Source organism: Lampetra planeri, chromosome 3, assembly GCF_965212315.1.
Source record: "Lampetra planeri chromosome 3, kcLamPlan1.2.h2, whole genome shotgun sequence".
In the NCBI taxonomy this organism is placed as follows: domain Eukaryota; kingdom Metazoa; phylum Chordata; class Hyperoartia; order Petromyzontiformes; family Petromyzontidae; genus Lampetra; species Lampetra planeri.
In genome coordinates this window covers 18,720,838-18,747,685 of record NC_136109.1, presented here as the reverse complement: position 1 = coordinate 18,747,685, position 26,848 = coordinate 18,720,838, and the positions used below count along the sequence as shown (strand labels likewise).

Genomic DNA, 26,848 nt, shown 5'->3' with positions numbered 1-26,848 from the left:
CGGACGTTCTATAAGATTATGGGGGGGTGCGTCAAGCGTGCGTAGAGATAGGGGGTGAGGGGTCAAGTTTTGACAGATTTTTGCTACTGAACCGACTCAATGGATGGCCCCTTAAAGGGAAGCAACCACTCGCCCCGCCCCCCCCCGCCCCCCCCCGCCCTTGCGTCGCATGTGAATGCTGCCACGCACCCACCCCGTCGCCACGGCGACGTCCGTGTGGCGATGACGTCATTTACCGTCACGCCCGCCAGCGGTGACGCGCGCGGATTGTGCGATGACGTCACGCACGGGCGTTGGCGGCGGTTGCGTTGACGTCATCACCGCCGAAAGCGTGCGCGCTGGGATTGGCCGTTGGTTGGTCACGTGGGGGGGAGGGGGGCAGGGTGTTGGAAATTCGTAGCACGGATAGGCGCGTGGTATTTGGGTTGTGCTCTTTGCAAATGGTAGCCCGGTCAAGAACGACAATCAAACTTTAGTAGTTTAAAGTTTTACCTTGCCACTATTTCACAGCGCCCATTTCGGGATAACCGATTAACACCTTTGATTGGGTTCATAATCGTCGTGTCAAGACACTCGGAGGGCAACAAATACGAGGGCCTTGTGGTTAATTTCCCAAGATCATTGGGGAAGGGCCTTGGCAGGGTCTACTCCATGGCAAGACTCCAAAACATAAAAAAACAACTTTTGGCAGAAATCTAATTGGAAAAAATAAACACGTAGGGTTGTTTGTATTATTATTTAATTAATAAATATGTCATAGTTTAATTCAACGATACAGTTTCAAATAGTTGTGTGAATGGGTGTGAAATGTTTAAGAAAAAACACAGAGCATTGTTTCCTCAAGATGTAAATTTTTACCAAAGTTTTTTGTTGAAATTGTTTTAAAATGCTACAACAAACTCAACGTTTCGGACTAAAGCTTATGAGCATGCAGAAGAGTTCAAAGGTTTACTCAACAGTAAATTGTAAAAAGACACCCACTCAGAATCTATATTGCAGCTCATCCTAGTGTATTCCAGACCAGTTCAGACTCTACATAGCCTAAGACTGATTTAATCCAAGCTATAATTGGCCTGGTCAAGAGCAGGTCATACTCAGGATGACATAGACCAGTTTGGACCAATTAAGCCCTGGCCTGGTCTAAACGATTTACAGAAACCTATTCTAGACCAGTTCGCCCTCAACCTTGTCTGGGCCATATTAGCCTCAGCTTATTATAGGCATGTTCATTTTCAGGCCACTCTAGACCAGGTAACCTAAACTTTTAAACTAAACCTTTTTATTTTACTTGGTAAGCTAGAAAGCTATTTTTCAGAAGTGTCCTGGTCACAAATAATAGCTCAACGAAGTGGCTTATGTGGAAATTTATAGCAGCCAAATACTCAACATGGGTAATGTTGATTCTAATTGTGGAGGGAAAAACCGGAGGACCCAGAGAAAAATCCATGCGACCACGGGGGAGAACATGCAAACTCCAAATATACAGGCGTCAGGGTCGGGATCGGGATCGAACCCACGACCTCCCGTATACCAGACGAGGGAATTGACATCTCGCCACCGTGGCACCCAGTCCAGGATGGTCTAGTCTCAATATAATCCTAATCTGGTTTAGTCAGCATTCATGTTTGTTCTCAACCTTGTTTGTATATCTATTCTACACAGTAGCTTCTCAACCAGCCTAGACTAGCACGGCTCCAGTTATCATTTCTGTTTACACTCAGTCTAGGTCAAATCTAGACCCGTTTATATTTTATAGCAGTTTAGCCTCAGCCTCGTATAGAACAAGCAGATTAACTTGGGGTGCTGCGTTGGCAGTGGTGCACAAGCACAAATAATTGTTATTTATTTTTTCCTAAACCAGTGCAGACTAGTGCCACCCGAGTAAGCATTCATATTAAATGTTATACTCTGAAATAGTAAATATGTAATTTTACTCAAAGCCCCAGTCAGCCAGAGAAAAGCAAGCAGTGAGAAATCTTAGAGTCATCTAACAGCAGCGTTCATGGACAACATTTTTTTAAGTCCTCGAATTGAAGCCCTTCTTGAGTCAGCAACACAACAGCAAGTGTCCTGCAGGTCTTCCATGCTGGTGGTGTTTGTGTAAATTATATAAGTGAGGTTTTCAAAAACTATCAAAGCAGTGTTAAGACGTGTTGCGCAAGTGACAGCTTGGGTAATTGCAAAAGCATAGGCTAATTCACACCTGGTCAGGTGGCAATGATGTGAAATAGACTTGACTTTATGTATTATTGGGGTACGAATAAATGTTTGACTTTTTAAGAGTTTGTTTGCTACTCAGTGCCTATGAATGGAAAAAATAGTTTATATGTAAATTCAAAACTGTTCATTGGGATATTTTATAAAACATTTTCCCAACTTCGGGAATAAAAGGTTAAAGTGCTATCTCCAACTATAATATGGGTATCTCTGCCCTCTGCAGAAGGGCGATTACTCAGTGTCAGCTAATTCTGTTACAAGGCAGTGTTAATAACACATTTGTAGAGTTGTTTATGCCCATGTATTTCATATGTATGTTTATGTAGGTTTACGTGCGCATTTATAGGCAAATCTGTGCACAGCAAAAGTCCTTGATTTAATTGAAGTCCATAAGTCAGTCTGAGAGCAGAAAGCAGTCAGCTAGCCAGCAGCAAACAGCTAAGTATACACAGGGCATTGGATGTAAACGTGTCAATATATAATAAATTTATTCGTGCAATAGCTGTAAATTGGTACGGATACAGAACTACAGTTAACACTCGATTATCCATGGGCTGATTATCGGGTTGCAGATTAACTATGCTTGCAAAAATATATTTATGCTGGCTGATTTATCAGCTGATTGTCGAGGGTCAGTACCCACGTAAACTCAAACACGTTGGCAAATAAACCGATAAAAAAATGCCCGAATAAATACGCGTTATGGCCAAATTTACTTATGTTTTACATTATCTGTGTTTTTGTTTTATCGGGGAAATCCCTCCTGCCTATTACCTGGGACAATCGAGAGTTGAGTGTTCTGCGTCATTTACCTGGAGCAGAGATCAATAAGGTAGCAGCAATCCCAGAGCTATGTGGGAATTTATACATTGAAATAAAAGTTCCTTTTTTGTTTCCATTGAAGCAATTGTTGATCTCATAAAAGATGTAACCCACAAAACAAATATCGCTTCGAGATAAAGACCCAGAGGCTGTATGTCCTGAGATGCCCGGCACAAATTTGGACTTTCTAAATTAAAGGCATGACTTTAAAGTGACTTTCAGGTGCATTACAGGTGACGCCACAGACTTGTTTGATTTATTTTAAAAGTGGCAGTCTTAGCACAGTGACATCACAAAAAATTACTTTTTAAAATATAATCATCTAAGATTGAGATGTTTTCCAAACAGCCCAAGCCATACGACCTCGAGGTGTGTTGCTAGCTACTAGAGAAAGAGTTGCGTGTTCAGTTTCGTCTCGACTTAAAAATCATTCAACACCACGCCCGACCGCTTTCATTCTCAGACTCCTTGGAAGGTCGAGGCGAGGCCAATTAACGCGGACATCCCCAGCCACGACCATCCGCCGAACGCCGCCGTCCTAGGAGCCGAGTTGCCGGAGTCTGAATACGAGAAGCCCTGCGAGCCCACTTCCAGGTTGACGCTGCCCTGCACAACGTCGAGGATGGACAGGCGATTGCACAAGTCGGTGTCGCAGCAGCGGAGTGTGGCATCCGAGGGCAGGAAGAGGTTGGGGCGGTCGCACTGGTGCGGGGCGCAGCCGCGCACCACTCCCGTGCGGTTCGCTGGACGGAGGATGAAATAGAGAGGGAGAAGCCACAGAGGAGACGTGTTATGATTATTCATTCAGCTTGTAAACGACGCCGTTGGTCCATCGGAAAACCGAGCTGGCCAGAACCGGAGCTGGCCTATCCGATTGTTTAAGTATTTGATTACGCCACCGTTCATCGATTCGATCAAATTCGACTGATTGATCAGATAATGGCTCAATAGTTTGGGGGAGAAAGTGTTCACCTCTGTTCCCACGTGTGCCTGGTGCACGGGAGGTGGCGGGTGGTGCTTGCTGCATCTCATCGGCATCATCATCATCATCAACCGCATCACACTGTGCTTGGTTTGTAGGGGTTTCCAGCCGTCGGGAAGTAGGATGTCGGGGTGTTAGCTATTTTTAAAGGGGCCCGAGAAATCGGCTACAGAAATAGTCTATGACACGGTTTTTGTATTTTTGTTGATTAATAGACTTAATCGACTAGGCATGCGATGTTCTACTAGAAATACGCCTGATATTGTCAAATTTGAGAAGCTAACCAATGTTAAGCCCGGATAGTGCTTCTCGGATGGAGGGACCGCCATGCATAAAACACTTGTTATTGGGTTACTTTGTCAGGAGGGGGCAGTGTAGCAAAATACATAAATAGTTGTACTGTAATATGCTCCCATGTCTATGTTCATCCTTGCATTCACCAACCCACACTGATCAGCGTGAAGTCCTGTTTTTGAAAATAACCCCCGTGACCCGCACGGTGTGGGAAGGCTATCATCCAGCAGACATCTCACCTATGTTGCCGGATGAAATGTAGCAAACGCCTTCGCAGTTGATGAGTTGTTTGCAGTCCATCCCCAGGTTACACCACACGCAGACCAGCCCATCTAGAGTGAACACACACACACAATTATTTACATATGCATACAAAGATTCCCCCATAGCTGTACACATCCTGTTGGGGGCAAGTGTTGTAAGCGAGCACACAAGGACGAGGTGGTGTGGTCAGAACCACACCCATTACTGATGTTTACACCACCAAAGGGCCTGATTTAAGGTTGAGTCGACCTCGGGGGGAGGCCCGGCTGGTCCGGGTGAAGGAAATCGTCACTGATGTCAGCCGTGACCGGGAATCAAACTCGGGTCACTTTTGGGTTCACAGAGCAGTGCGTTAACCACGATACCAGCCCAAGGCAAATATCCCATGTGCAGTCTAAAAAGACTGTTGGAGTCTACACGCACACACCTTTATTAAACATGTACATACACACCACTGTACTGTACACATATAAAGTACACATCACCTTGGTTATTCGTGGCCACGATTCAATTCAACCGGAATAAAAAAAAAATTGCGGTTTCATTTGGTATTGTGTGTTTAGTATCCCCTGTCTTGAACATTCTATAGTCCATAGGCATAGCATATGATTTGCATGCATTGTAAATACCTGATTCATGACAGTTAGTCCGATCCATGTAACATGACTGTAAAAATCAATTTAATCTAGATTTGAAGCTCCTCCCCCTTCCTCCCCCCTTAACTTGTATTTAAGAGCTTGTCTCTTGGAATTTTGCCTCACTTGATACAGTAAATTTAGCTGTGACGGTCCCACCTGATGACGGAGACTTGTGTTGCCTCCGAAACGTCGTGATTTATTGTTTTATTTCTATTATTTTTATTTTTATTATTTATTTTTACCTACGTGACTTTACCGAAAAAACCTAAGAGTATGAGCATCAATGTAATATCTTAATCAAACCCTTAATACACATAGGTGCACCATTACACCACTGCCTTTTGCCAGACCCTAAGCTGTTGCAGTCAGCAGCTGACCTCCAAGGTCTAGCATATCAGTCTCCTGATCATCATCACCATCATCACCACCACCACCACCATCTTTGAGTATTCCCCTTGGCCCCACACCTCTGGGTGTGTCTCCAATGCCCGTCTCGTTAAACTGCCCTCCTCCATCTTGCATGTGACCCACCCATCGCAATCTTCTCTGCCTGACGACACGAATGCACTTGTATTCAAAGGTCAGAATGCTTCTGCTCTGTCGCTTTTCTTCCAGCTCGCTGGTTAAATTTTTTTTATTTCTGCCTAAAACTATTTACGACTTAGGTTGGCTTCGCTACTATTGCAGAGTGGTTTGTGTTGTTGCTCAGAGGGCATTGAGAGATAATGGGCCCCTGTTCAATGTCATACCGGCTACCAACCACCACACCATGGCAATATAGGACACTACAAATACAGTAAATTACTGTACTAGTAACTTTCAATAGGCTTGAGCGTCACACTCCACGATAGGTAATTTACTTTGTTCACTGATGCTGGGGATTGTATATTTAATCAAAAAATTGTTTTGCATATTTGGATTCAGGAGCCATAAAAACATCGCCAGATACACTACAAACTTTCATAGACCTCGGTTTAAAAAGGTTTAAAATATGTCAATTCTGTGGTTTTGAAATAATTATTATACAGTAGTTGTAAGCCTAGACTTGCCTATGTTGCGAATTTAATATTGTTTAGCCCTTCTATAAAAGAATCCAGTCGCGATCGCTTGTATAGATGACATTGAGCTGGGCGTGGAGGTTGTACGCCTACAATCCAGTGGCTTGGAGGCAATGGTTGGTACATCTCGTACAGACGGCCAGGGGATTTGAGGACACTAAGTAGGTGCATTAACTGCCCGTGTAGACTTTGAGTGTTATGCCAATGTATGCATGGCTTTTGTCCAGGTACTCTGGCTTCATCTCACGTGCCAATTCCTTGATATTGACTATATGGAAGGTGGCTCTGTCCCAAGTGCCAAACGCTAATGGGATTTACCACACATCTCAATGCAGAACCCACCTGGAAAATAACCTTCAGTCTCAGTGGGACTTTATTGGAAAACTAAATGGCATTATTATAGATTACACGTAAATAAATTAGTGCACACATTTGCACGCTCCTGCGCACGAGCTGATGTCATGGCTCCAGCTCTGCAACTGTCGCCCTCTCATATCGTGACCTCTCTCTTTGGTTGCCATTCCCGCATCAGTCTCATCCTTTGGTTAAGCCCTCTTTTTTTTGACAGTCAAAGTGGCTACTCTCATTTGCGCAACTTCTCTAATCCACGTGTTCCTCTTCCTGTCTCCGAACAGACAATGGTTCATGATGATAATTTAAAATATGTCTTCAGATGCAATATAAATAATCGACGGTCACACTGGTTGGCTTTGCGACTCGGTTCCATAGCTTGGGGACCAAAAAACAGGAAGGTCTTCAAATTGTAGGATGGTCTCTGGGGACTGATATCACGTGACACTCTGAGCTAGTACTGACGAGAGCCTTGGCTCGGATTCGTGTTTCAGCCACCTGTGATTAAGTTGGGTTCTCAAGCGTAGGGATTGTTGGTGGTGTCAGCCCGGTCATAAATAACTGCAGCGAAAAAAAATCCAATGGTATATATTTGACTTAATTCAGCATGTTTCCAGCTCTGAAGATTACACAATGTTTAGTTTGAGGAGGCCTTGTGAGAGGTTGCACCACCTCGTGTGGATATACGGCAACTGAAAGATCGTAGAGACCTCAGAAGTAGTTCTATGATGTCACTTTCCAGTGGCCATTTTCTTACACGAGGTGATGTTAAACTGCTTTCTGCGAGTTGTAAATTGCAATGTCCTCATCTCTCGACATGACCACGCTGAAAGAGCAATCGGATTATAATGTGGAGGAAAGGAACATGCGGAATGCTGCTCAAAAGAAAAAAATAGGAAGTACCTGAGGCTTAATTCTAACTCGAGAGACAAGTATAGCTGTGGCATCTGATACATTAAAATCAAAGGTAGCGAAAACTAAAAGCACTTCCGTGAGATTAGATGATGCCAAGATAATGTATCCCTTGCGCATTCAGAGGGGAACTTTTCAATTGACTCTGCACAGTTTAGTGTGAGTAAGCGGGCGGCTGCGTGCACTGCACTATAAACCCCAGTTCATCAATCAATATTTATTTTACGTGCCAATGTCGCCCTCGATAAAGTAGACATCAGTGCGCATTAGAAGCAGAACGGAAAGGGTACAGGGGGCGTAGAGCAACCAGGAATGCAAGATGAAACCCGTGGATGCTCGAAAGGCTGATGAGGCATTCATCCAGCAGTGGACTGACAAAGGGGCTGTAAGCACAGGCTGCAGCAGTATCGTGACCCGCATGGCCCTGTACGATTATCAGACGATCTATAAGGAAAGCAATATCAGTCGTCGCTTATGAAATGTAACAACAGCGTGGCCATGAAATAAAGGTCAGGGCAGGGCTCCACGCGGGGTGTACGTTCTGAGTCAAAGATTACACCAAGATTGTGAACTTCAAAGTGCAAGAAAATATCTCATAATGAACACTCATTCGTGGGACATTGCAATGTCACACATAGACAGAATACATACGCACATTATGATCATGGCACATGCACACTACACACAAGGATGCGAGTTCAAATCCCTGCCGGGGAGGTCGTCTCAGCTCAGCCCATCGTTACTATCATAATCATCCCGCTGGGGCACATTAAACTAAATAGTTCCACCTTGTGGGAAGTCAAGAGTGTGGTCGCTCTAGTGAAGAAAGTACAAATGCTCCCACAGTCGTGGGAATGTGGAATGTCCACCACTGATCCAGAGCGTGGCACTCCACGGTGGTGTGGGGGGTGCAGGGAGGGAGACGCGGCCTCCTTGCACGAGCGTCACTGAAGTAAAACTCTAAACGCCGCTGATAAGAAACAAAAGCCTACAAGTGCCTGCCTGAGAGGTGACTCCTCTTTCTGGGTAAAGGCTGTGTAATATCTTCGGCAGTCACTCTCTGCTTCTATTTTAACTTAAAAGCAGCTTACATTTTTTTTTACAATAATGTAAAGCCGCGGATTTAACTCAGATTCACTGAACCGAACTTCACCAACACCAGCACCTCCGATTAGCACGGTTGGTTGCGTGCGGTGCGAACGAACTTCAACATACATAGGAATCATGTCAAGGTCTCCTTACCTGTCCTGCACATCATCACCATCATCACCACCACCACCACCACGAGGCATCGTCGCTGCGTCGGCATCACCATCACGAACACGGACAAGATCACACACACTGTGTGTGTACTCCTGTGCCCCCCTCTCCGCCTGATTTGTATCTCTCGTTTGTCTCTCTGTTCCTCGGCAAAGTTCCTCCTCCTGTCTCCTTTGCTCGCTCTCCGTGTCTCTGCGCGCGTCTCTCCGTGTGCCCTCGAGTCCGCCGGAGACCTCTGTGTTTTGTAACGTGTGCGTTGAGCAAAATGATGGGGAGGAGTAGAGTTTAAAAGGGAGTGGTGGTGGTGATGGTGACAGTGTTGGTTTGGGTAACACCCAGAGGCGGTCAGGGAGTGTGCTCGTGCGTGTGTCAAGTACGTAGATGGCAGGTATGTGTGCGCATGGGGGTGTAATGTACATGTGAATAGAGGAATATGTGTGAAGTATGCAGTATTTGTACTGTGTATATACTGTATGTGTCAGAGGAGCAAACAAACTCAAGTTAGTCGTCATTAGCACTGTGGCCTTAACAGGGAAAAGCAATATTTGTTTGGCAACGTTTCGGGCAATGGGCCTTCATAGCACGTGACTAGATATGGCAGTTCGAGAGACGGAGTGGATGATAAGAGATGGAGACCGGACAGTTACTCTACACCATGGGTGGGGACTGATCATAATTAACTTGATGATTTTTTTAAAATATAAACCGTTATTAAATTGTCATATGAACCATTACCTATTCGTAGCTATTGCGTTCGAGACAACCCCTAAAAATTTGTATAACTAAATTTACTAATTTGTATCAAGAGATGTATCCCTATATACATCTTCTTTAAATATCTGTGAGTATGTTTGTCTTGTATTTATGTATATAGGCGCGTATATGTGTTCACGTGTTAGTTCCCATATGTCAGTCCGTCAGAATTATTTATTTAACCAGCAGGTGAAATAAACCCTTTGAGATAAGTCAAACACCATTGCCTCTACCGTATGGGCCATCTGGGTTATGTGTGTGACAAATGTGTGAATATAGGTGTGTGTGTGTGTGAATATGTACATTTTATATCTATTCATACTCTTTGGTTCTTTCGGTAAAGTCACGCAGGTAGAAATAAAATTAACTAAAATATTTGCTTTATTTTATTTTTCTACCTAAGCGACTTTACCGAAAGAACCAAAAAGTATGGATTCCTGCAGTCACGAAAGCTTCAAATCAAGATTATATATCTACTGACGTGTGGATTCATAGAGTGTGTACGTACTTATTTCGAATAATCGGCGCGTGTGTGCTTGTTTAGCTGTGTGTGTGTGTGGGTGTAAATACGTATGTGTGTAGGTGCGTGCGTGCTTGCGTATTATTGAGTTTTGTTTAAACATTTTGAAATAGTGTCGCTTTGTGTTGTTTGTTTAAACCAGGTCTCCTTTTACAAACGAGACTTCTGGGTCTGATTGATCTCTTTCCTGGCAATTAAGCTCTACTACTTCTCCTGCATATGTATAACTAGACAGGTGTGTGTGTGTGTATACAATCATCGACTGGACTATACACGTATGTAGCGGCTGAGCAGCACATATGAAGCCCTGTCCTTGAAACTCAACCCTCCTGTGGAGCTGATCTGTCCACTGACTGTTAACTGGTCACCTGAGCCTGCCATTCTTTCATTGTAGCAGCAGGCATCCACCTATGACGCAATTGAAACCCACAAAGCCTATTTTCAGATGTATACTGAAGGTTGTAAGCAATAATTTGTTCATTTGCAGATGGCCTTGGAAACTACCCTCTGCTCCTGATATTGAGGGGAAATGAATGAGATTTTAGGGCTGTTGCACAAGCAGCTGCCATAGGTACTCGGACCAGGCAAGGGACCCTGGCTAATAGACTCGGCGTTCCAGCTAGCTGATAAAAGTTACAGGGCCCCTTTGACCAAATACAACCTTCCCTTCCCACACTCTGAAATTAGGATAATTTCTGTAACCTTTACTCGTATGTCAAGAGAGCCGTTCAGCGCTGCAAGGATGAGTGGTCGTCGTCGGTTGCTGAAGAGACGGTAAACTACTTCAGTAGCCCACGAGAACAGAGTTACAGAGAGAACAGAGTTACTCCCAGTGTCGTCCCTATTGTCATCCGGTGGAAAAATCAACAACCTGATCTCAAATACCCAGGGTTAGATTTGCAGATTTACTGAGTATATTTGTGAGGCCTTGGGGTCAGTGGAGCACCTTTAGCCCAAATTACATGGGGGCAAGGGGTGGCTGACTTTGCGAGGGTTATGCAGCCTCAGTGATTGTACAAAGTAGCCATCTATTTAAAGCTTTCGTGACTGCAGGGATTCATCTTCTTGGTTCTTTCGGTAAAGTCACGTAGAAGGGAAGTAATACAAAAATAATAAAAAATAATGTTTTATTTTTATTATTAATAAAAAATAAAAAATAAAAATGTTTTTTTTTTTCTACGTGACTTTACCGAAAGAACCAAGAAGATGAAAGTAGCCATCCCTTGTGAGTGGCTGGCTGATCTGCCATCTGCTGACGAGTTGCGAAGAGCGATTCGGAGCCTGAGAGCGAGGGTGGCAATTGTGTGAAAATGGCCTTGCGTGGCAACTTCACATCTATAAACTAAAACTATTTAAACTAAACTTTCATTTTAACAGGTAAGGCCCACTGAGCTATATAGCACTTTTTCATTATTGACCTGGCCAAAAATTATAGCCCAATGAAGTGGCTTATCAAGTGGAAAATTATAGCAGCCAAATACTCTAAACGCATGTTTCTAAATGATCGGGGAAAACGTTGGACAGGGAGAAAAATCCACGCGACCAGAGGGAGAACATGTAAACTCCAAATATACAGGCGTCAGGTGTCAAGGTTCGGGATTGAACCCACAACTCCTGTACACCAGGCGAGGTAGTTAACGTCTCGCCACCGTGGTGCCAATCTGGCTGAGGCACTTTTGCGAAAGCACGTCTCCTTGTCTGACTTCCCTTATAATGGCATAGTAATGATAATATAGCTATTATAACATTATTACAAACACCAAATCACGGACCCTATAATTTCCCACTGCCCCAAAATATACCTAAATCGCTTAGAACTGAATCTCCAACAGTTTCCCATGATTGGCCATATGAAAGGCTCATGTAACATTAGAGTTATTCATCATGGGAACTTCTTTGCCAGTACCAAAACATGAGAATAGGTTTTCCCCTTTTTGCTGGCAACAAAACAGGTGTTAAGATGTTAAAACACCAAACTGAAACTTTTACAAGGAATCATGTCTACATTAACCACAATACTTGTGGTCAGAATGCAAACAAAAAACGTAGTCTGACAAAGCATATAAATTCCCACTCACGGCCAACACCTGTGACGATTATCTAAACCAGTCCTGGGCCTCCCATCGGTCAACTCAGCCTTAAATGTGTACCTGGTGTGGTGTGTAAACATTGCCAATGGGGAGAAAAAGGCAGCCAGGCGTGGTGGTGGCAACCCACCCCCTCGTGTGCCGTGCGGGCCTTAATTGAATTTCGCTAACAGGACTAGCCCAACAGTATGTTAAGGCTAGATAGGGGATATGTCTTTGTGCGTGAATATTCGTGTAGAGTACGTAAACGTGTACATGGGTGTACACCTGTACACGTGCAAGCGCGCATCCGCGTATTGCGTGCGTAAACAAAAATACATATGTATTTCACGAGGTAGGAATGCATGGATGCACAAAACCATCGCTGTGTGCACATTTCATGACTCTGAAGTTGAGGCCCTTCCAAGCTGACCTAGCTCAAAATAAGCACCTTACCAGGGTGAAAATGTTTAACACTGGCTTAAAGGTCGCGTTTCTTATGCCACGGGCAAAAGGGCTTGGTAAGAATGTGCTTCATTTACAGAAACGCGTCAATACACTCCGCACATTTTTTCTGAAATATCATGTCTATTCACGACGGTGCTTCTGTCGTTCACTCTCACACACGGTTCACAATGGCCGTGTCAGAGGGACACTGCTCCAACAAAACTGTTTGAGGGGCCTGAATTCGAGTCCTGTGATTGAGGTTGTCTTGCGCTGCTGTCTCTCTCTCTATTTAACTGCTGCTGCTAATTACCATTGCAGTGGCTGATTCGATGGTCGGGGTGCTACTGCCCTTCAAGGATGTACTCAGCCATCAGCATCCTCCACCACGTGCGCTGTTGTTCTGTGACCTGCGGGAGTTGTTGTTCCAATCCCAATTGCTTGATGTTTTCGAACCAGGACTTCTTTTCTATTTCCTCCCTCTCATCCTGTTTTATTTGACAGCTCCCTGAAGTACATCTCGTATTAGAGAGGGTGCTTGCTCGTATTTAAACTAGATTTTTTTTAATTTAAACTACTTTATGAGGTAATGACCACTGAGATATATGGCGTTTTTCAGAAACGACCTCGCCACAAATGACAGCCCAACAAATTGGCTTATCATGTGGAAACTTATATCAGCCAAATACTCTAAACGCACGTTTCTAAATGTGGAGGGAAAATCCGCAGGACCCAGAGAAAAATCCACGGGACCACGAGGAGAGAGAGGTTAAAACTCCAAATATACAGCAGGCGTCACGGTCGGGATCGAACCCATGACCTCCTGTATACCAGGCGAGGGAGTTAACATCTAGCCACCGTGGCACCCCTCATCCTAATGTTATAGCCAAGCCTTTGCAGTTTCCTCGTTTTCATGGCGTGAAGGAGATGGGCTTGTTTTTCATGCTCCCTCTTAAGGATGAGCAAAAAAAAAACATGTATACATCGGAAACATCGATGCTTTGGTTCCGATACATTGATGTTTTGACATCGATGTTTATTCCCCGATAACGTCGGAACATCGATTTTTTTTCCTCTAGATGTTGTTCTTTTCACGCCGAAAAAGGGCAAATTATACGGAATATCCCGTGGCCACAATAATTTCAAAACTCATTGATGAAACACATTGACAGGTGCAGTCTATATATTACAGATAGGCTTATTAAAGTTCACATTCTGAACACTATGCATAAGTTTACTGTCCATTGTTCATCCTGCAACACACAGCCTTGTGCCTGTTGATTATTCGATTGTTTGCTATCGTATTCATATACTGCAATTTCAATTTTTCTATTAAAAAAATCTTTGAAAACATATAACACGCATCGATGATTTCATTCTGATCCATGAGTGTTCATCGATGTTGTCATTAAAAACATTGAGTGTTCGACAAAGTGACGTCTTTCTTTTCATGTATTTCTTGCAAAAGGTTCGTAATGGCCGTATCAGCTTCAGCGTGGCTATGTTGGGGACGCCGAGCGAGCACTGTGGAGACCCTGGCTTTGAGCCTTGGGGGCTGGGAGGTCTGTGCAAGCACAAAATGTGAAGAACTGCCGTCCATTTGTCATATTTTCTGACATACTTTGCGGTGTTTGAATGCGACTTGTGTGCTTCTGTTTACGCGTCCGTCTCTCGGGAGCCGGACTCTTGAGTCCAGCAATGCTCAGGGCCTCCGTTCCAACCCTGGGGCTCGCTGTCGCACTCACATTCAAGAAGGCGCATCCCACTTATTCATTTATTTTTTTTAAATACTTCGTGGCTTAACGCGGCTACATATCTGCGTGCGCACGCGTCTCTATGTGGCAAGTGTGTGTTGGCTACGGCAGGCACGCAACGGTCACGTCCGAGATATTGAGCCAGCAACACTTATAACCTGGGTTCGAGGCCTGCCTGAGTCTCGGTATTTTTCTACAAGGCGCGGTTCATTAGAGGCCATGTTGACTTCATAATGGAAATGTCAGAGCCATTGAGTCAGCATTACTGAAGACCTACATCGGAGCCCTGAGTCTGGATGTCTATATATCAGAGAGTTGACAATGCCCACTTCAGAGACACGGAGCCAGCATTGCTGAGATTTCAGATTTGAGTTTTGATCTCTGTCTCTCTCCCTCTCTCCCTTATGGGGTTTATGTCATACACACTGCGCCAAACATTGAGCCAAAGCTTAAAGCTCTCGATAATAAATCAAGATTGCAGTGTCGTTAAAGTTGATGGTACCACTGTCTGGGGCATTAGCGGTTGTTCTAAAAGAGATCTCGCCATAGGAATGTGGAATTTCCACATTTGTATCAAGGCCGACAGAGAAAATGAACGCCACCACCCCATGCCCGTTTGATCGGGGAGACACATCACACGCAGTCTATGTGGACATTCTGGGTGCCACGGTAGCGAGATGTTAACTATCTCGCTTGGTATACAAGAGGCTGTGAGTTCGATCCCAACCCTGATGCCTCTATATTTGGCGTTTTCATGTCACTCTCCCCTTGATTGCGTGGATTTTTTTCTGGGTCCTCCGGTTTTCCCCTCCACATTTAGAAACACGCGTTTAGAGTATTTGGCTGCTATAGCTTTCCACATGACGATAAGCCACTTCTTTGAGCTACCATTTGTGGCCAGGTCGCTTCTGAAAAGCAGCCATATAGCTCAGTGGGCCTTACCTGGTAAAACAAAAAAACTTTTATTACTGCATGTTTTACACAGACACTTCACTACATGGGTCTATATGGACTAGAGGTGGATCTGTCAGACCCGGGTGGTGGTGGCAGCGGTCCAAAAAGTTCACTCTGTACAGACTAGAGTACGTGTATTGCAGAGACACATTACAAAGTCTATAACAGAATAGGCGGTCGGTACAAACAGTCTCTATTGACTGCTGTGTTGTTTGAAACACTCGCCACGTGAAAAAAAAAACACCCTTAAATTTTGATTTAAAGCTTTTGTGCCTGCAGGGATTCATATTCTTGGTTCTTTCGGTAAAGTCACGTAGAAGGGAAACAACAAAATAATTAAAAGATGAAACAATACAATTCTCACGACGTTTCCATTGCAACACAAGCAATCATCATCAGGTGTGAAAACCACAGCAAGAAAATTTGAAAAAAGTGGCGTTTTTTTGTTGCTGTGGTTTTCACACCTGATGATAATGACTGCTTGTTTTGCAATCGAAACGTCGTGATAATTTTTGTAATCTTTTTATTATTTCATCGTTTCCCTTCTACGTGACTTTACCGAGAAGAACAACGTATATGAACCCTTGGCTAAGTTTGGCTCAGCTGTTACTACAGCAGCAAGCCTTGCGTTAAAAAACACGGACAACTCCGCGTCTAACTGCACATGTGCGGGGGATGGCACGTCACTGACACCTGCGCACGTGCGTCAGAGGGGGAGGTGGAGCTGACCCCTTCCCGTAGGTCGGCTCCGACGTCACGGAGGAGGCACGCTGCTCGCGAAGCAGCGCGTGTTGTGGAGGGTGTGCCACCCTAACAACCCAAACAGAATGCCGGCCTGCCTGCGCGTCGTTTCTTTTGTGTGCGCGTTGCGTGCGTGTGTGTGACGGATTGGGGAGGACTTCATCCAGCAGTGTATTGACCATGGCTGGATGATTACTTATATGTATGTACTGTGAGTGAGTGTGTGGGTATTTATATATCGGTATGTGTATGTACAGCGTGTGTTTACGTATGCACGGTGTATTTGTATAGATTGTGTGTGTATGTGGTTCTGTTTTTTATAGCGTCGTCCGTGCATATTGCATTCTCATAATCGTTGAGGAATCACAGACAAGCGGGAAGGCAGCTACGGGGTGAGACGGCGCCAACAATTGCCCAAGCTTCGTAGTCCTCTTTATATTAAGATGTTTTCGGCCGATTAACGTATATGTATTTGTGTTTTGTGTGTATTTGTGTTTCTAAAAAAAAATGGGACACGGAGCCCAAAATGGAGAAATGTAAAATGAAATTGACTTGATTGGAGCGAAGAAACAAACCTCGCGTTGTCATTGAAGTCTTGAGATGTCTCTTATCTTTAGAAAATGCAGGCTGGTGAGATGCACGTTTCACTTGGCAGAGGTCAGAGCTAATTGCGGACAAGAACAAAGAGAGTTTACATTGGAAACCCAGCTCAGAGGGGATGTGCGAAGTTAGACTGGTTTTACCGCAACAGATTAAAATGCCCGTAGAAGCCAAATGTGGGGGGGGGGAGGGGTTACCGCTTGTAACGATCGGCGTTTGACCGGCATAGATTCAAGCAAAGTCTGACTGCTGAGTCACTGTCGAAACGTGGTCCAGAATGTGCTTGTCTTGAAACAGTTCCGGCTGGAATAATGCACTCCCACAAGGCCGAGCGGCTGATGGGTTGTGTGAGAAATAGTTTATTCCTTTTTTGCAATGTGAAAAGACGGTCATGGGAAGGAGGCGTTGTCCGCGTATTTATCTTGTGATTAAATGGAGACCACCATCTGTCTTCTCGACAGACCTGTTCTTCACCTGAGGACGGCTGCTTGCGTTGTGGTCGAAACGTCGTGAGAATTGTATTTTATTATGTTTTATTTTTATTATTTTATTACTTCCCTTCTACGTGACTTTACCGAAAGAACCAAGAAGATGAATCCCTGCAGCCACGAAAGCTTTAAATCGAAATGGAGACCACCACTTTATGTAATGAGAAAACTAATATTGGTACAGGCAGTGCAACTGGAAGTGGGTAGGGGAGGGGAAGGGGAGCATTTAAAAGGCAGAGAACTTGAGAACTGGTCGCCTGAACCCACAGCAAAGACATGTTGACGAAACGGTGAGATGAAATAGAACGAAAAAAATCAACAAAGCACAGCAAACACTGAACTCTGTACAGAGAAAGCAACACAAAGGGTGATTGAAGGTGTCACAATAATAGGAGTATAATCACAGGCAAAAGGAAGGTGATTGGTAAATTGCAAATAGAAGAACCATGGTAAATGCTAGAAACGGAATCAAACAACTACAGGAGTAGAGGAATTATAGACAGGTTTCTAAAGCTACAAAAAACATTAAATAGCTCAAGACCTAAGACAATTTCAAGTGAGAATGCGGAGGTCCCAGATGTTACATTTCATGAAGTAACCATTGCCTCATGCGTCATCCAAGAAGCGGGACCAACTGTTGGATTGACTGTTTACGAAGAAATGAAATACCTCAGTTGTGAAATGATGCCTCACTCGTTCTTCTATTGAAACACGGTGTTGAAACGGACTTAAAGGATTACGCATCAGGCTCAGATTGTACATCTTTAAATTGTGTACAAGGTTCATTGAGGACAGAATTACGGGGAAACGTCAGGGCCAACCAACCACACGAGCAAGCAGAGTATGTGAAGGAGTAGGGTATGGTTAGAATTACTGGGTGAAAACAGGACGCCTCCACTTCATATTTGCTCCGTCTGGAAGATCAAAACGTGTCGGACTGAAGACAGAATTGAGAAGGATAATTTTGGACATAGATGGCATCAGTGGGGCGAGAAGAAAATGCCCCCCCCCCCCCGCCTAGGTCGACTCATCCATACATGTTCACCTGGTTCATTGTGTCAACATCATCACTGTGTGGAGATAAAGGCAGCAGCAGATCATGATGGTGGCCACACCACCCTCTAGTGCGTTCTGCTAGCCTTTATAGGTGCCCTCTTACGATACTTACCCTACTGAGACAAAACGTATATTTTTCAAGAGACCTACCTGGTTTATAGCATATCTATGTGTGTCTGTCTGTCTGTATGTGGGGAACGGTGACGCAGACTTTAGCGTGCTGCCATACGAACTCGGCCACCCGAGTTCGATTCCCGCTTATGGCCAACGCCAGTGACGATTTTTTGAGTCGGTCCTGGGCCTGCCCTAGGCCGACTCAGCCTCGAATAAGTACCTGGTGAAATGTGTAAACATCGCCACTTGGGAGACAAATGCGGTCGGCCATGGTGCAGGCCCCACCCACCCACCCACCCTCTCGTGTGCCGTGTCTGCCTTCATATGTGCTGCTAACAGCACTTGCCCCAACAGTCGGTTTCAGGCTGTACGGAGGATCTTTGTCTTTGTATTCAAAGGGTGCCTATTAGCAAGATTGCTGTTAAGTATCCAGTAGTTTGTCAGTGGCACCTGGGTCTGCCCCGTGACCTCCTGCCAGCGGGCGTTTGACACTTCATGTGGCCTTAACGTGCACATAGCCTGGCACAAGCGTCGTGGTGACGTCACCGTCACGTAGTAACGAATGGCGGTTGTTGTAGGGCATATCTGTATGTATGGAAAAACCATTGTATACGCTATCGTTGAGGATGGATCAGCGAATGGGCCTTCTGAATCAACGTTTTCCAGCAGCATTTAACGAAGTAATAAAGTCTGTACCAGATTCGACTTTTCTAATTTTTATCAGCAGAGCGTGTCCTTGATTAAAGACCAATGAGGCCGGGTTACCCAATAGCAATATCCCCGCAACGAATGCTGCGAAAAAACATTGGTTCAGAAAGCCTAGAGATTGATAGCCAAAATTTGTATCTTTAATTAAACTGTTATTTTAACTGATAACCAACTCTTTGGTCATTCAAAACGGCAAACCATTTTTGCAAACTTAATATAAAACTTGCTAAAAATGTCTTCGTTAAACAATCTGGTCGTTAATTAGAAATCCCTATTAAATATTGCACATTTAAATGAGCCTACTTATTGGGAAGCCCAAAATATTCAATGTACTTCTCAGGCGACTTTTTTTTAATTAGTTCACATCTTAAAGCTATACCAAGTTCCACTACATTGCAGATGAATTGCCACTGAACCTGCGACGTCTCCTCAATATAAAGGTCTGTCCTTACCACAACGCAAAGGGGGTATCTCAATAATGTAAAATATGTTCACGGAAGACTTAAAAATAGAACACACACATTTGTAAACGATGCAATATTGGAGGGAGAAATAAAATATAAAAAGTCGCGACTTGGCTACGGGTAACCAGATGGTGTAAGTGTGAAAACAGCGTGACGCCAACATCTCTGTGGATGGCTCAATTCATCCCTATGAATCACGCCTCACCAGAGCTCGCCTTGAACATTGATTGTAAAGCATTAATTCCCGAGCCGTGTGGGTTATGATTGGATACGTGCACTATGGCTAAGCCCTCATCTCTCTGCTTAAGTAGCCTCAGAACCCGAATCAAGTGTGCATGTGTGTGTGTATGGATGTGGGGAGCGGTAGTGTCGTGGTTAGCGCGCTGCGCTATGAACCTGGCGACCCGGGTTCGATTCCCGCTCACGGCCAATACCACCAGTGACGATTATCTGCACCGGTCCCGGGCCTCTCCTACGTTGACTCAGCCTCAAGTGAGTACCTGGTGCGATGTGTAAACATCGCCACTAGGGAGACAAAGGCGGCCGGGCGTGGTGTTGGCCACCCACCCCCTCGTGTGCCGTGCCAGCCTGCATAGGTGCTCGCTTACAGAACATGCGCCAAAAGTCTTTTAAGGTTATACAGGGCGATTTTTTGCTTTGTCTTGGACTTAACACGTAACAATTCACCACCCAAGTGAGTGATTGATTTGGCATCACAGTCCAAATAAAGCCTCAAATATTATTTTAGTTTCGTTTTAACCCTCTCATTTGTAGCGTTTCTCATTTGTGTACAGTCTTCTTCGCTCCACAGTATGAGCATGCACGTAACATCATAAATCGTGGTCGATCTACTGCTGGATGAAGGCCTCTCCATGCCATTGCCCTCCGCTCACGACCCTGTGATACCACAATCCATCTTGCATCTGCACACGAGCCAACCTTGTCTCTCCATCTCCATAGCGGTCGCTGCTCTCAGGCGGGTTATCTTTGGCTGCCAGTCCGTTACAGGCCACGGCCATCGACTATCATTCTATCTTTCGATTTAAAGCTTTCGTGACTGCAGGGATTCATCTTCTTGGTTCTTTCGGTAAAGTCACGTAGAATGAAAATAATAAAATAATAAAAATAAAACAAACATATGTTTTCTTTTAAAGTCACGTAGAATGGAAATAATAAAATAAAATAAATAAAACAAACATATGTTTTCTTTTTATTATGTTATTATTTCCATTCTACGTGACTTTACCGAAAGAACCAAGAAGATATTTTATCTTTTTAATGTGTCCCACACAAGCACACTTATTTTGCTGAACAGTCAATTTGATGTCTCTAATTTTCCTTTGTTTTGACCCATGTGTTCAATTTGCTGTTTCTCAGTGTCATTCCAAGTATGTATCTGTCAACGCTTTGCATACTTTAGAGATTCTGTTTCATTTCATCTGTTACTTGGCCATCTTTCCGATACATAGGCAACAGCGCGCACATATTCCCTGATTGAAAACTGTACTATTTCACGACATTGTTACGTTGCGATTTATTTTCAAATTTTCTCCACGTGCTGATAGCTTTCTCCTCGTGGTTTCTTCTCCTGAAAAAGCTCTCATATATTCCGTAAATACTGTGAGTGTTTATTTAATAGTTGGCCCCGTTTCTTTGAGTATGTCCACAGTTAATCTGTCATACTGTGAAAGGGCAGAGTTTACTTCTTCAGATGTGATATGCTGTTCATCAGAAAAGTTATGTTTTTTGGGCTATATGGTTTTTGTACCGAAGTGATCTGCGTAAAATATACTTCCATCTAGCTAAGAGCTATAACTTGATTTACAAATCATAGCCATATATTGTTTCATGCTTCCATTATTATATCTTCCTTCACTTTTGTTGCTCTTTGATTTCCATTCTCATTCTTTTCCTATTGGCTTTACAGAGTTCTATGTATCTGTTTTTTGTTTGGCATACTCATCCGTCTTGCCAGCCCATTTAGTGTCGCGCTCTTTTGCTCTGTTGACTTAAATTTTACTGTCACCCACTTTCAGTGTCCATTCATTACATTGGTAGTTATTTCATTATTAAGAGCAGTGACATCCATTTCATCACTGCTAAGAAGTAAAACAGGGTCCTCCAGGAAGCAGTAAGGACAAGCACCGGTCTGCTAGCCTCGGGGTGTTTTTTTATCACTGGTTATTGGACTGTGAAAACAGGTTTCCATCCCGGTAATGGTCACATTTTCTTGTGTCGACGTTTGAATTGATCTCTGCGCAATCCTTAACACGGTATTAGGATTGTGCTTAGCTGTAATGCAAATGGTGGTGTTTCTAATTGAGGAGTTGTGTTTGGTGGTAAAATAAAGTACGTTTTTTTTCAATATGTATATTATTTAAAGGTATGGTCTCTTGTTTTAAGGTGAGACAGGCACGTCCCATCATGTCAAGACAAACTGGTTTGGCTTCCAGGGATGGGGGAGTGGTTGTGAGAGTGGCTGAGGGTGCCGACCCATATGAGTAATTATATATTAATATCTTATAATTATTTGTCCTACTTGTGCTCTGAGCATGGGGGCCCAAAGGCCAAACACGTTAAGTGACCAGAAACAAACATCTTCCTTGGCCAAATTAGTAATGTCATTCCATAACAGGTCAGATTAGACGATTGTGCCAATAAGATTCGTGGTATTACTTTGGCTAAGAATATAATTGTTAAATATTATGTGGAATGTGGAATTGCCAGCCTGATGTGACACCATCATTGACGGTGGTTGTGTGTTGTCATCCCACTTAAGAATTGTTTTTCAGTCAGTGGTGGTTAATTCGAGGCCCATGCATATATGAGCGACATCATTGGAGGGTTTAGCGTGCCTGGATTTTTGGGCAATTACAGCGTTATGCAATATTAAAAGAAGTTAAACTGATAATCTGGGGGGCACTCAGCAACTAGGCAGAGAAGCCAGCTAATACTACAATAAACTGATGTTTGGGATGCATTTACTCTCTGTGTCGTTGGTGTAAACAGCGATATACATAGAGAGATTTGATGGCAATTGTAAGATGATGATAATATGTATGGCCTATAACTCCCATACGAAATAAATGTTTTTGTGTGTGTGTTAAACTAGTTCGAGAGCCGCATCACACGCAGATCCACTTTTACACGTACGCAACACAGTCGGTATACAGCAGATGACAACACACATTCTGACATAAATACACAAGATAGGTGATGGAATAAACTGCGTCTTTCGTTTTCCCCCTTTATTCTTTAACAATAAAGTTTGACTGTACATTTTGTTGCCACCAAGACCTTCCATAGCAACCCATTCCCTGCTATATTTAATCAATTATCTTTACGTTAAATTATGTTTAAGATTTACGTTTTTTTTACGGCTGCCCGCAACGTGCCAGCCAAAGAGCTGCAAGGTGGCAGCCAAAGGCCTGCGCGTGTGCTGCGCGTGTGCTGCGCGTGTGCTGCGCGTGTGCTGCGCGTGTGCTGCGCGTGTGCTGCGCGTGTGCTGCGCGTGTGCTGCGCGTGTGCTGCGCGTGTGCTGCGCATTTTGGTATAGAGTGCATGAAAATAACTCTTTGTTTTTATTGTAATGATCTTAACCACTCCTGTGAAATACTAGGTAGTTCTAAGCGGTGACCGCAATGATTATTATATTATTTAACCAATAACCAGTGATGTTAGCTCGGGGGGCATGGAGTGTTGTGGGCTGTGGTGACACGGTTATGCCCATGGCAAGATGGCACCATCACAGTCACTTTACATATCGAGGGATTTGAATCTGTGGCTTAGAATAAGTCTAAACCTACCTATCTCTTGAACTATATTGTGTACGTGAACATTCTTGTAATTATCTTTCTACTCTCTTTGGCAAAGTTGAAGTAGAAGTTGCAGTCCACCAGCCTGTGATCACCTTCTGTTACATTTGCTGAGGAAAATCAGCTCAGACAATCTGGTGTGTGTCCGTGAGAAGTCAATTTTAATGTTAACGATATCCTTAATACCCCGTGGCATGACTCTGGCTACCAAACATTACAGAACAGCCATGTGGGCTGCTTGGCAGTGTGGCAGCTCGACTGGGATTCCCTCTAGGCCAGGTGCTCCCTTGATACGTGTGTCTTGTTATTCATGATGATTCCGTGCAAGATGGCGGTTCACTGCAAACTCTTTTAACATTTTATATAAGCACCAATGTCTTCCTCGGGGTGGTCAAGTGTTTTTTTATTGTTGTTGGTTCGGAAGCAATGTACATCCAGCAGTGGCAGACTGACGAGTTGGACGACTGGGCACAAACTGCGGTCCCAATGAGGAAGAGAGGCCAGCCCAAACACCTACAGGGTTCCATTCTGTGCTCGGTTGGGCTTTACATGCTTGGTTGTTTCATGAGGATCCCAAAACGACAAACTTGTCCAGATCCCAAATGGGTCTGCCCTCGTCATCCACCAGGGGTTGTCATCCTGTTGCACCTGCGGCCATACGCCGCGTGAAAACCAGCAAAAGAACAAACCGCTGGGTGTGTCTGCGGTGTGCTGCCAGATGTAACTCGGCCACAATTCCTTCCCCCCACGGTTTTATTTATTTTATTTCTGAAGTCTCTTTTGCTCAATGATATAGAGCTTTGCTAGCTGCCAAATCGACTCGATGGGTCGTACATTTGTGGATTAAAGAAATGGCATATCACAAGATTGTTTTCATCAAAGCAGATTTTTTTTTATCTTAATGAAGTCGAGAACTGAACAGTTGTTCTGATTTGCAGTGTCCAGCCCTGTCTCAACATCCATTGAAGATTATGTAGCAGAGGGAAATTCTGCTTTGGTTTTCCTTGTATTTCAACCAGAAGCTGAATGATCAGACACATGTTCTCAACCAGGTAGGGTGGAGCAGGCAAAATCTCGGGATATTTTCCTATTATTTGAAGTAAACCTGCCCCTAAAATTGCAGGGCAGGTAAAATTCCTATTATTGAAAAGGTAATTGGACCCAGGAATGCACTGGCAGTGCTCCAAGGTTGTAAGTTGTCTGTCCTCACAAGAACAAAACTTCCCATAATGCGTTGTCAGCAACAATCTATAATTGTACTTTCATACAAATGAGTGTACTAATACGTTTGTTTATTGAAGGGTGTGTCTGGTACTCAACAGCTATGAGGTAACTATTTATATGCCTGTTTAAAAACTGGTCTTCATAATACGTCTTCAATGTATTTCTCATCTGGCTCCACGGGGTTAAGTGCAGACTCCAACTCGCTTTAACTATATCTTGCTGGCCTATGTGCCATAAGAGTCAACGCCAAAAAATGTTGACGACTATATACTGTACGGTATTATGTTTTTCTTTCGCAGCATCGCCATACAATTTGTCCCTAGAGGGAGCCCTGTGTGCACGGTGATGATTCAGAAGTTGCAGCAGAAGCCTCCTCCCATCTCCCTATCGCCACACCCCCCCACCGCAACACGACTCAACCAGATAGTAATTTATTGCTCAATCACCTGCAAAGCGAGTGGATTATAAGTTGGTGAGGTGCGTGCGTTGCCAGTCCCACGCAATCGTCTGTGCAGGCCATCTGCCATGCCAGTGCAGAAGCTGCAGGTACAGGTTTGAGTTCGGAGTTCCATCTCCGAGCGAATGCCTTTGACCCCTTCGGGTTCATCCGCCTATCACAGAGTTCCTTCCAACAGCACAGTCGTGTGTCCCACACGTGGGGCAGAGGTCGCAAACGGGTTTTGATTCCTTACCCGTACCCGTACCCGGCCGCACCAGGGTCGCAAACGGGTACCCGTACCCGGCCGTACCCGTACTCTACCCGTACCCGGCCGGGTAGGGTACGGGTATCGGGTACCTGATTGCGACCTCTGGGATGAAGCCATGTTGCAGGCGCGGGTGGGTTGATTCTATGAACTTGAATTGTGAGAAGAGACAAGACGTTGGGAAATGAGTGACAAACGGTTACTCACCAGTGACTCACGGCCTACCCGTACCCGTACTCGGCCGCACCAGGGTCGCAAACGGGTACCCATACCCGGTTGGGTACAGGTAGCCGGGTATCGGGTAGGGTACGGGTATCGGGTACCCGGTTGCGACCTCTGACCTGGGGCAACCAAATCACCCGCAATGTGCCCGATCTCGTCAGATTTTGGAAGTGCAGCATGGTCGAGCTTGGAAAACGCTTCGATAGGCGACTACCATGCATACACATTTTTAATAGGTTCTAGATTTGAAGTTTTCGTGACTGCAAGGATTCATACTCTTTGGTTTTTTCGGTAAAGTCACGTAGGTAAAAATTAAAATAAATAAAATCACGACGTTTCGGGCGTAACACAAGCCTCCTTCTTCAGATGGGGACCCACTTAAGCGGTTGTGCTTTCACTAAGTTGTCCCCACCTGAAGAAGGACGCTTGTGTTGCGCCCGAAACGTCGTGATTTAATTTAAAATTTTCACCTACGTGACTTTACCGAAAAACCGAAGAGTACATTTTTATAGGGTTTCAGAGCTATGTCATGGGCCGTGCAATACAATCCATTGTTTATACTTAACACTCGCCGACTAGTGTGATAAAGTATGGTTTAAAAAAATAAACCCACGACCTACAAAGCGTGGATTGACGATAGGACTGCCGTTCACAACGTCCTGTAGTCGTGGTTGAGAATGCGTCGGTTATTTATGAGGCAACATTGCCACCTACCGCCCCACCATCTCGTTGGTGGTCCTGCCGTCAGGTTGTTGTCCGCAAGTAAACACTCCACACGTTTCCCGAGCTCAGCGGTTCCCCAACCTGTGGTCCGCAGTCCCCCTAGTGGGATCCATGGAAAAGAAGAAGTAAAATAACATCCTGACCAGGGAAATGTACAATTTCAAACAACTAGTAGCGTTTAACATGTCGGCTTTCGGGACCAATATTATCCGTAATACAGTAGAGGTTTTTTAGGGGTTAGATCGCATAAATATAAACGCGTCATTAAATTCGCCACTACGCGACAAAGCCAATGAGTAAGGTTTGTCACTTAAACAAAACGTGCCAATTCATTACGAGTTCAGCACAACGGTGTGTTGGAGAGTAAACCCACAACATTTATACAGCAATCGTGCTGTGGCGGTTCCTCCTGAAGACGGAAGCTTGTGTTGCCTCCGAAACGTTGTGATTTTTATTTTATTTTTTATTTTACTTTTATAAATTTTAATTTTTTACCTACATGACTTTACCGGAAAAAACCTAAGAATATGAATCCTTGCAGTCACGAAAGCTTCAAATCTAGAATTAATGCCCTCTATGGGGAGGAATCCACCTATCTGTTCGAGTTTTTAACAGACAACGAGACAAGAAGTCACAGCGTCTCGAGACGCTGGACTTCAAGAGATGCCGAGATACGGTTTTCTTGGAATTTCTCTTACTT

General features: G+C 44.2%; 1 protein-coding gene across 1 annotated transcript; it reads right to left on the bottom strand.

The window, feature by feature from the left end:
* Positions 1-722: 722 nt before the first annotated feature.
* LOC144739681 (uncharacterized) lies at positions 723-9,118 on the bottom strand. Its single transcript, XM_078622609.1, has 3 exons — positions 8,781-9,118; positions 4,555-4,647; positions 723-3,782 (listed from the first exon to the last, which is right to left on the bottom strand). The coding sequence occupies exons 1-3, from the start codon at positions 8,851-8,853 to the stop codon at positions 3,499-3,501; spliced, it is 450 nt and encodes a 149-aa protein (XP_078478735.1). The 5' UTR covers positions 8,854-9,118; the 3' UTR covers positions 723-3,498.
* Between the last annotated feature and the right edge of the window lie 17,730 nt (positions 9,119-26,848).

Bases quoted from the DNA above. Each gene is read 5' to 3' on its own strand.
- LOC144739681 (XM_078622609.1), bottom strand. From the start codon at position 8,853: ATGGTGATGCCGACGCAGCGACGATGCCTCGTGGTGGTGGTGGTGGTG. The intron at 4,648-8,780 runs GTAAGGAGACCT...TGTTCACTCTAG, and splicing joins GGTGATGATGTGCAGGACAG to ATGGGCTGGTCTGCGTGTGG. The intron at 3,783-4,554 runs GTGAGATGTCTG...TCCTCCGTCCAG, and splicing joins CATTTCATCCGGCAACATAG to CGAACCGCACGGGAGTGGTG.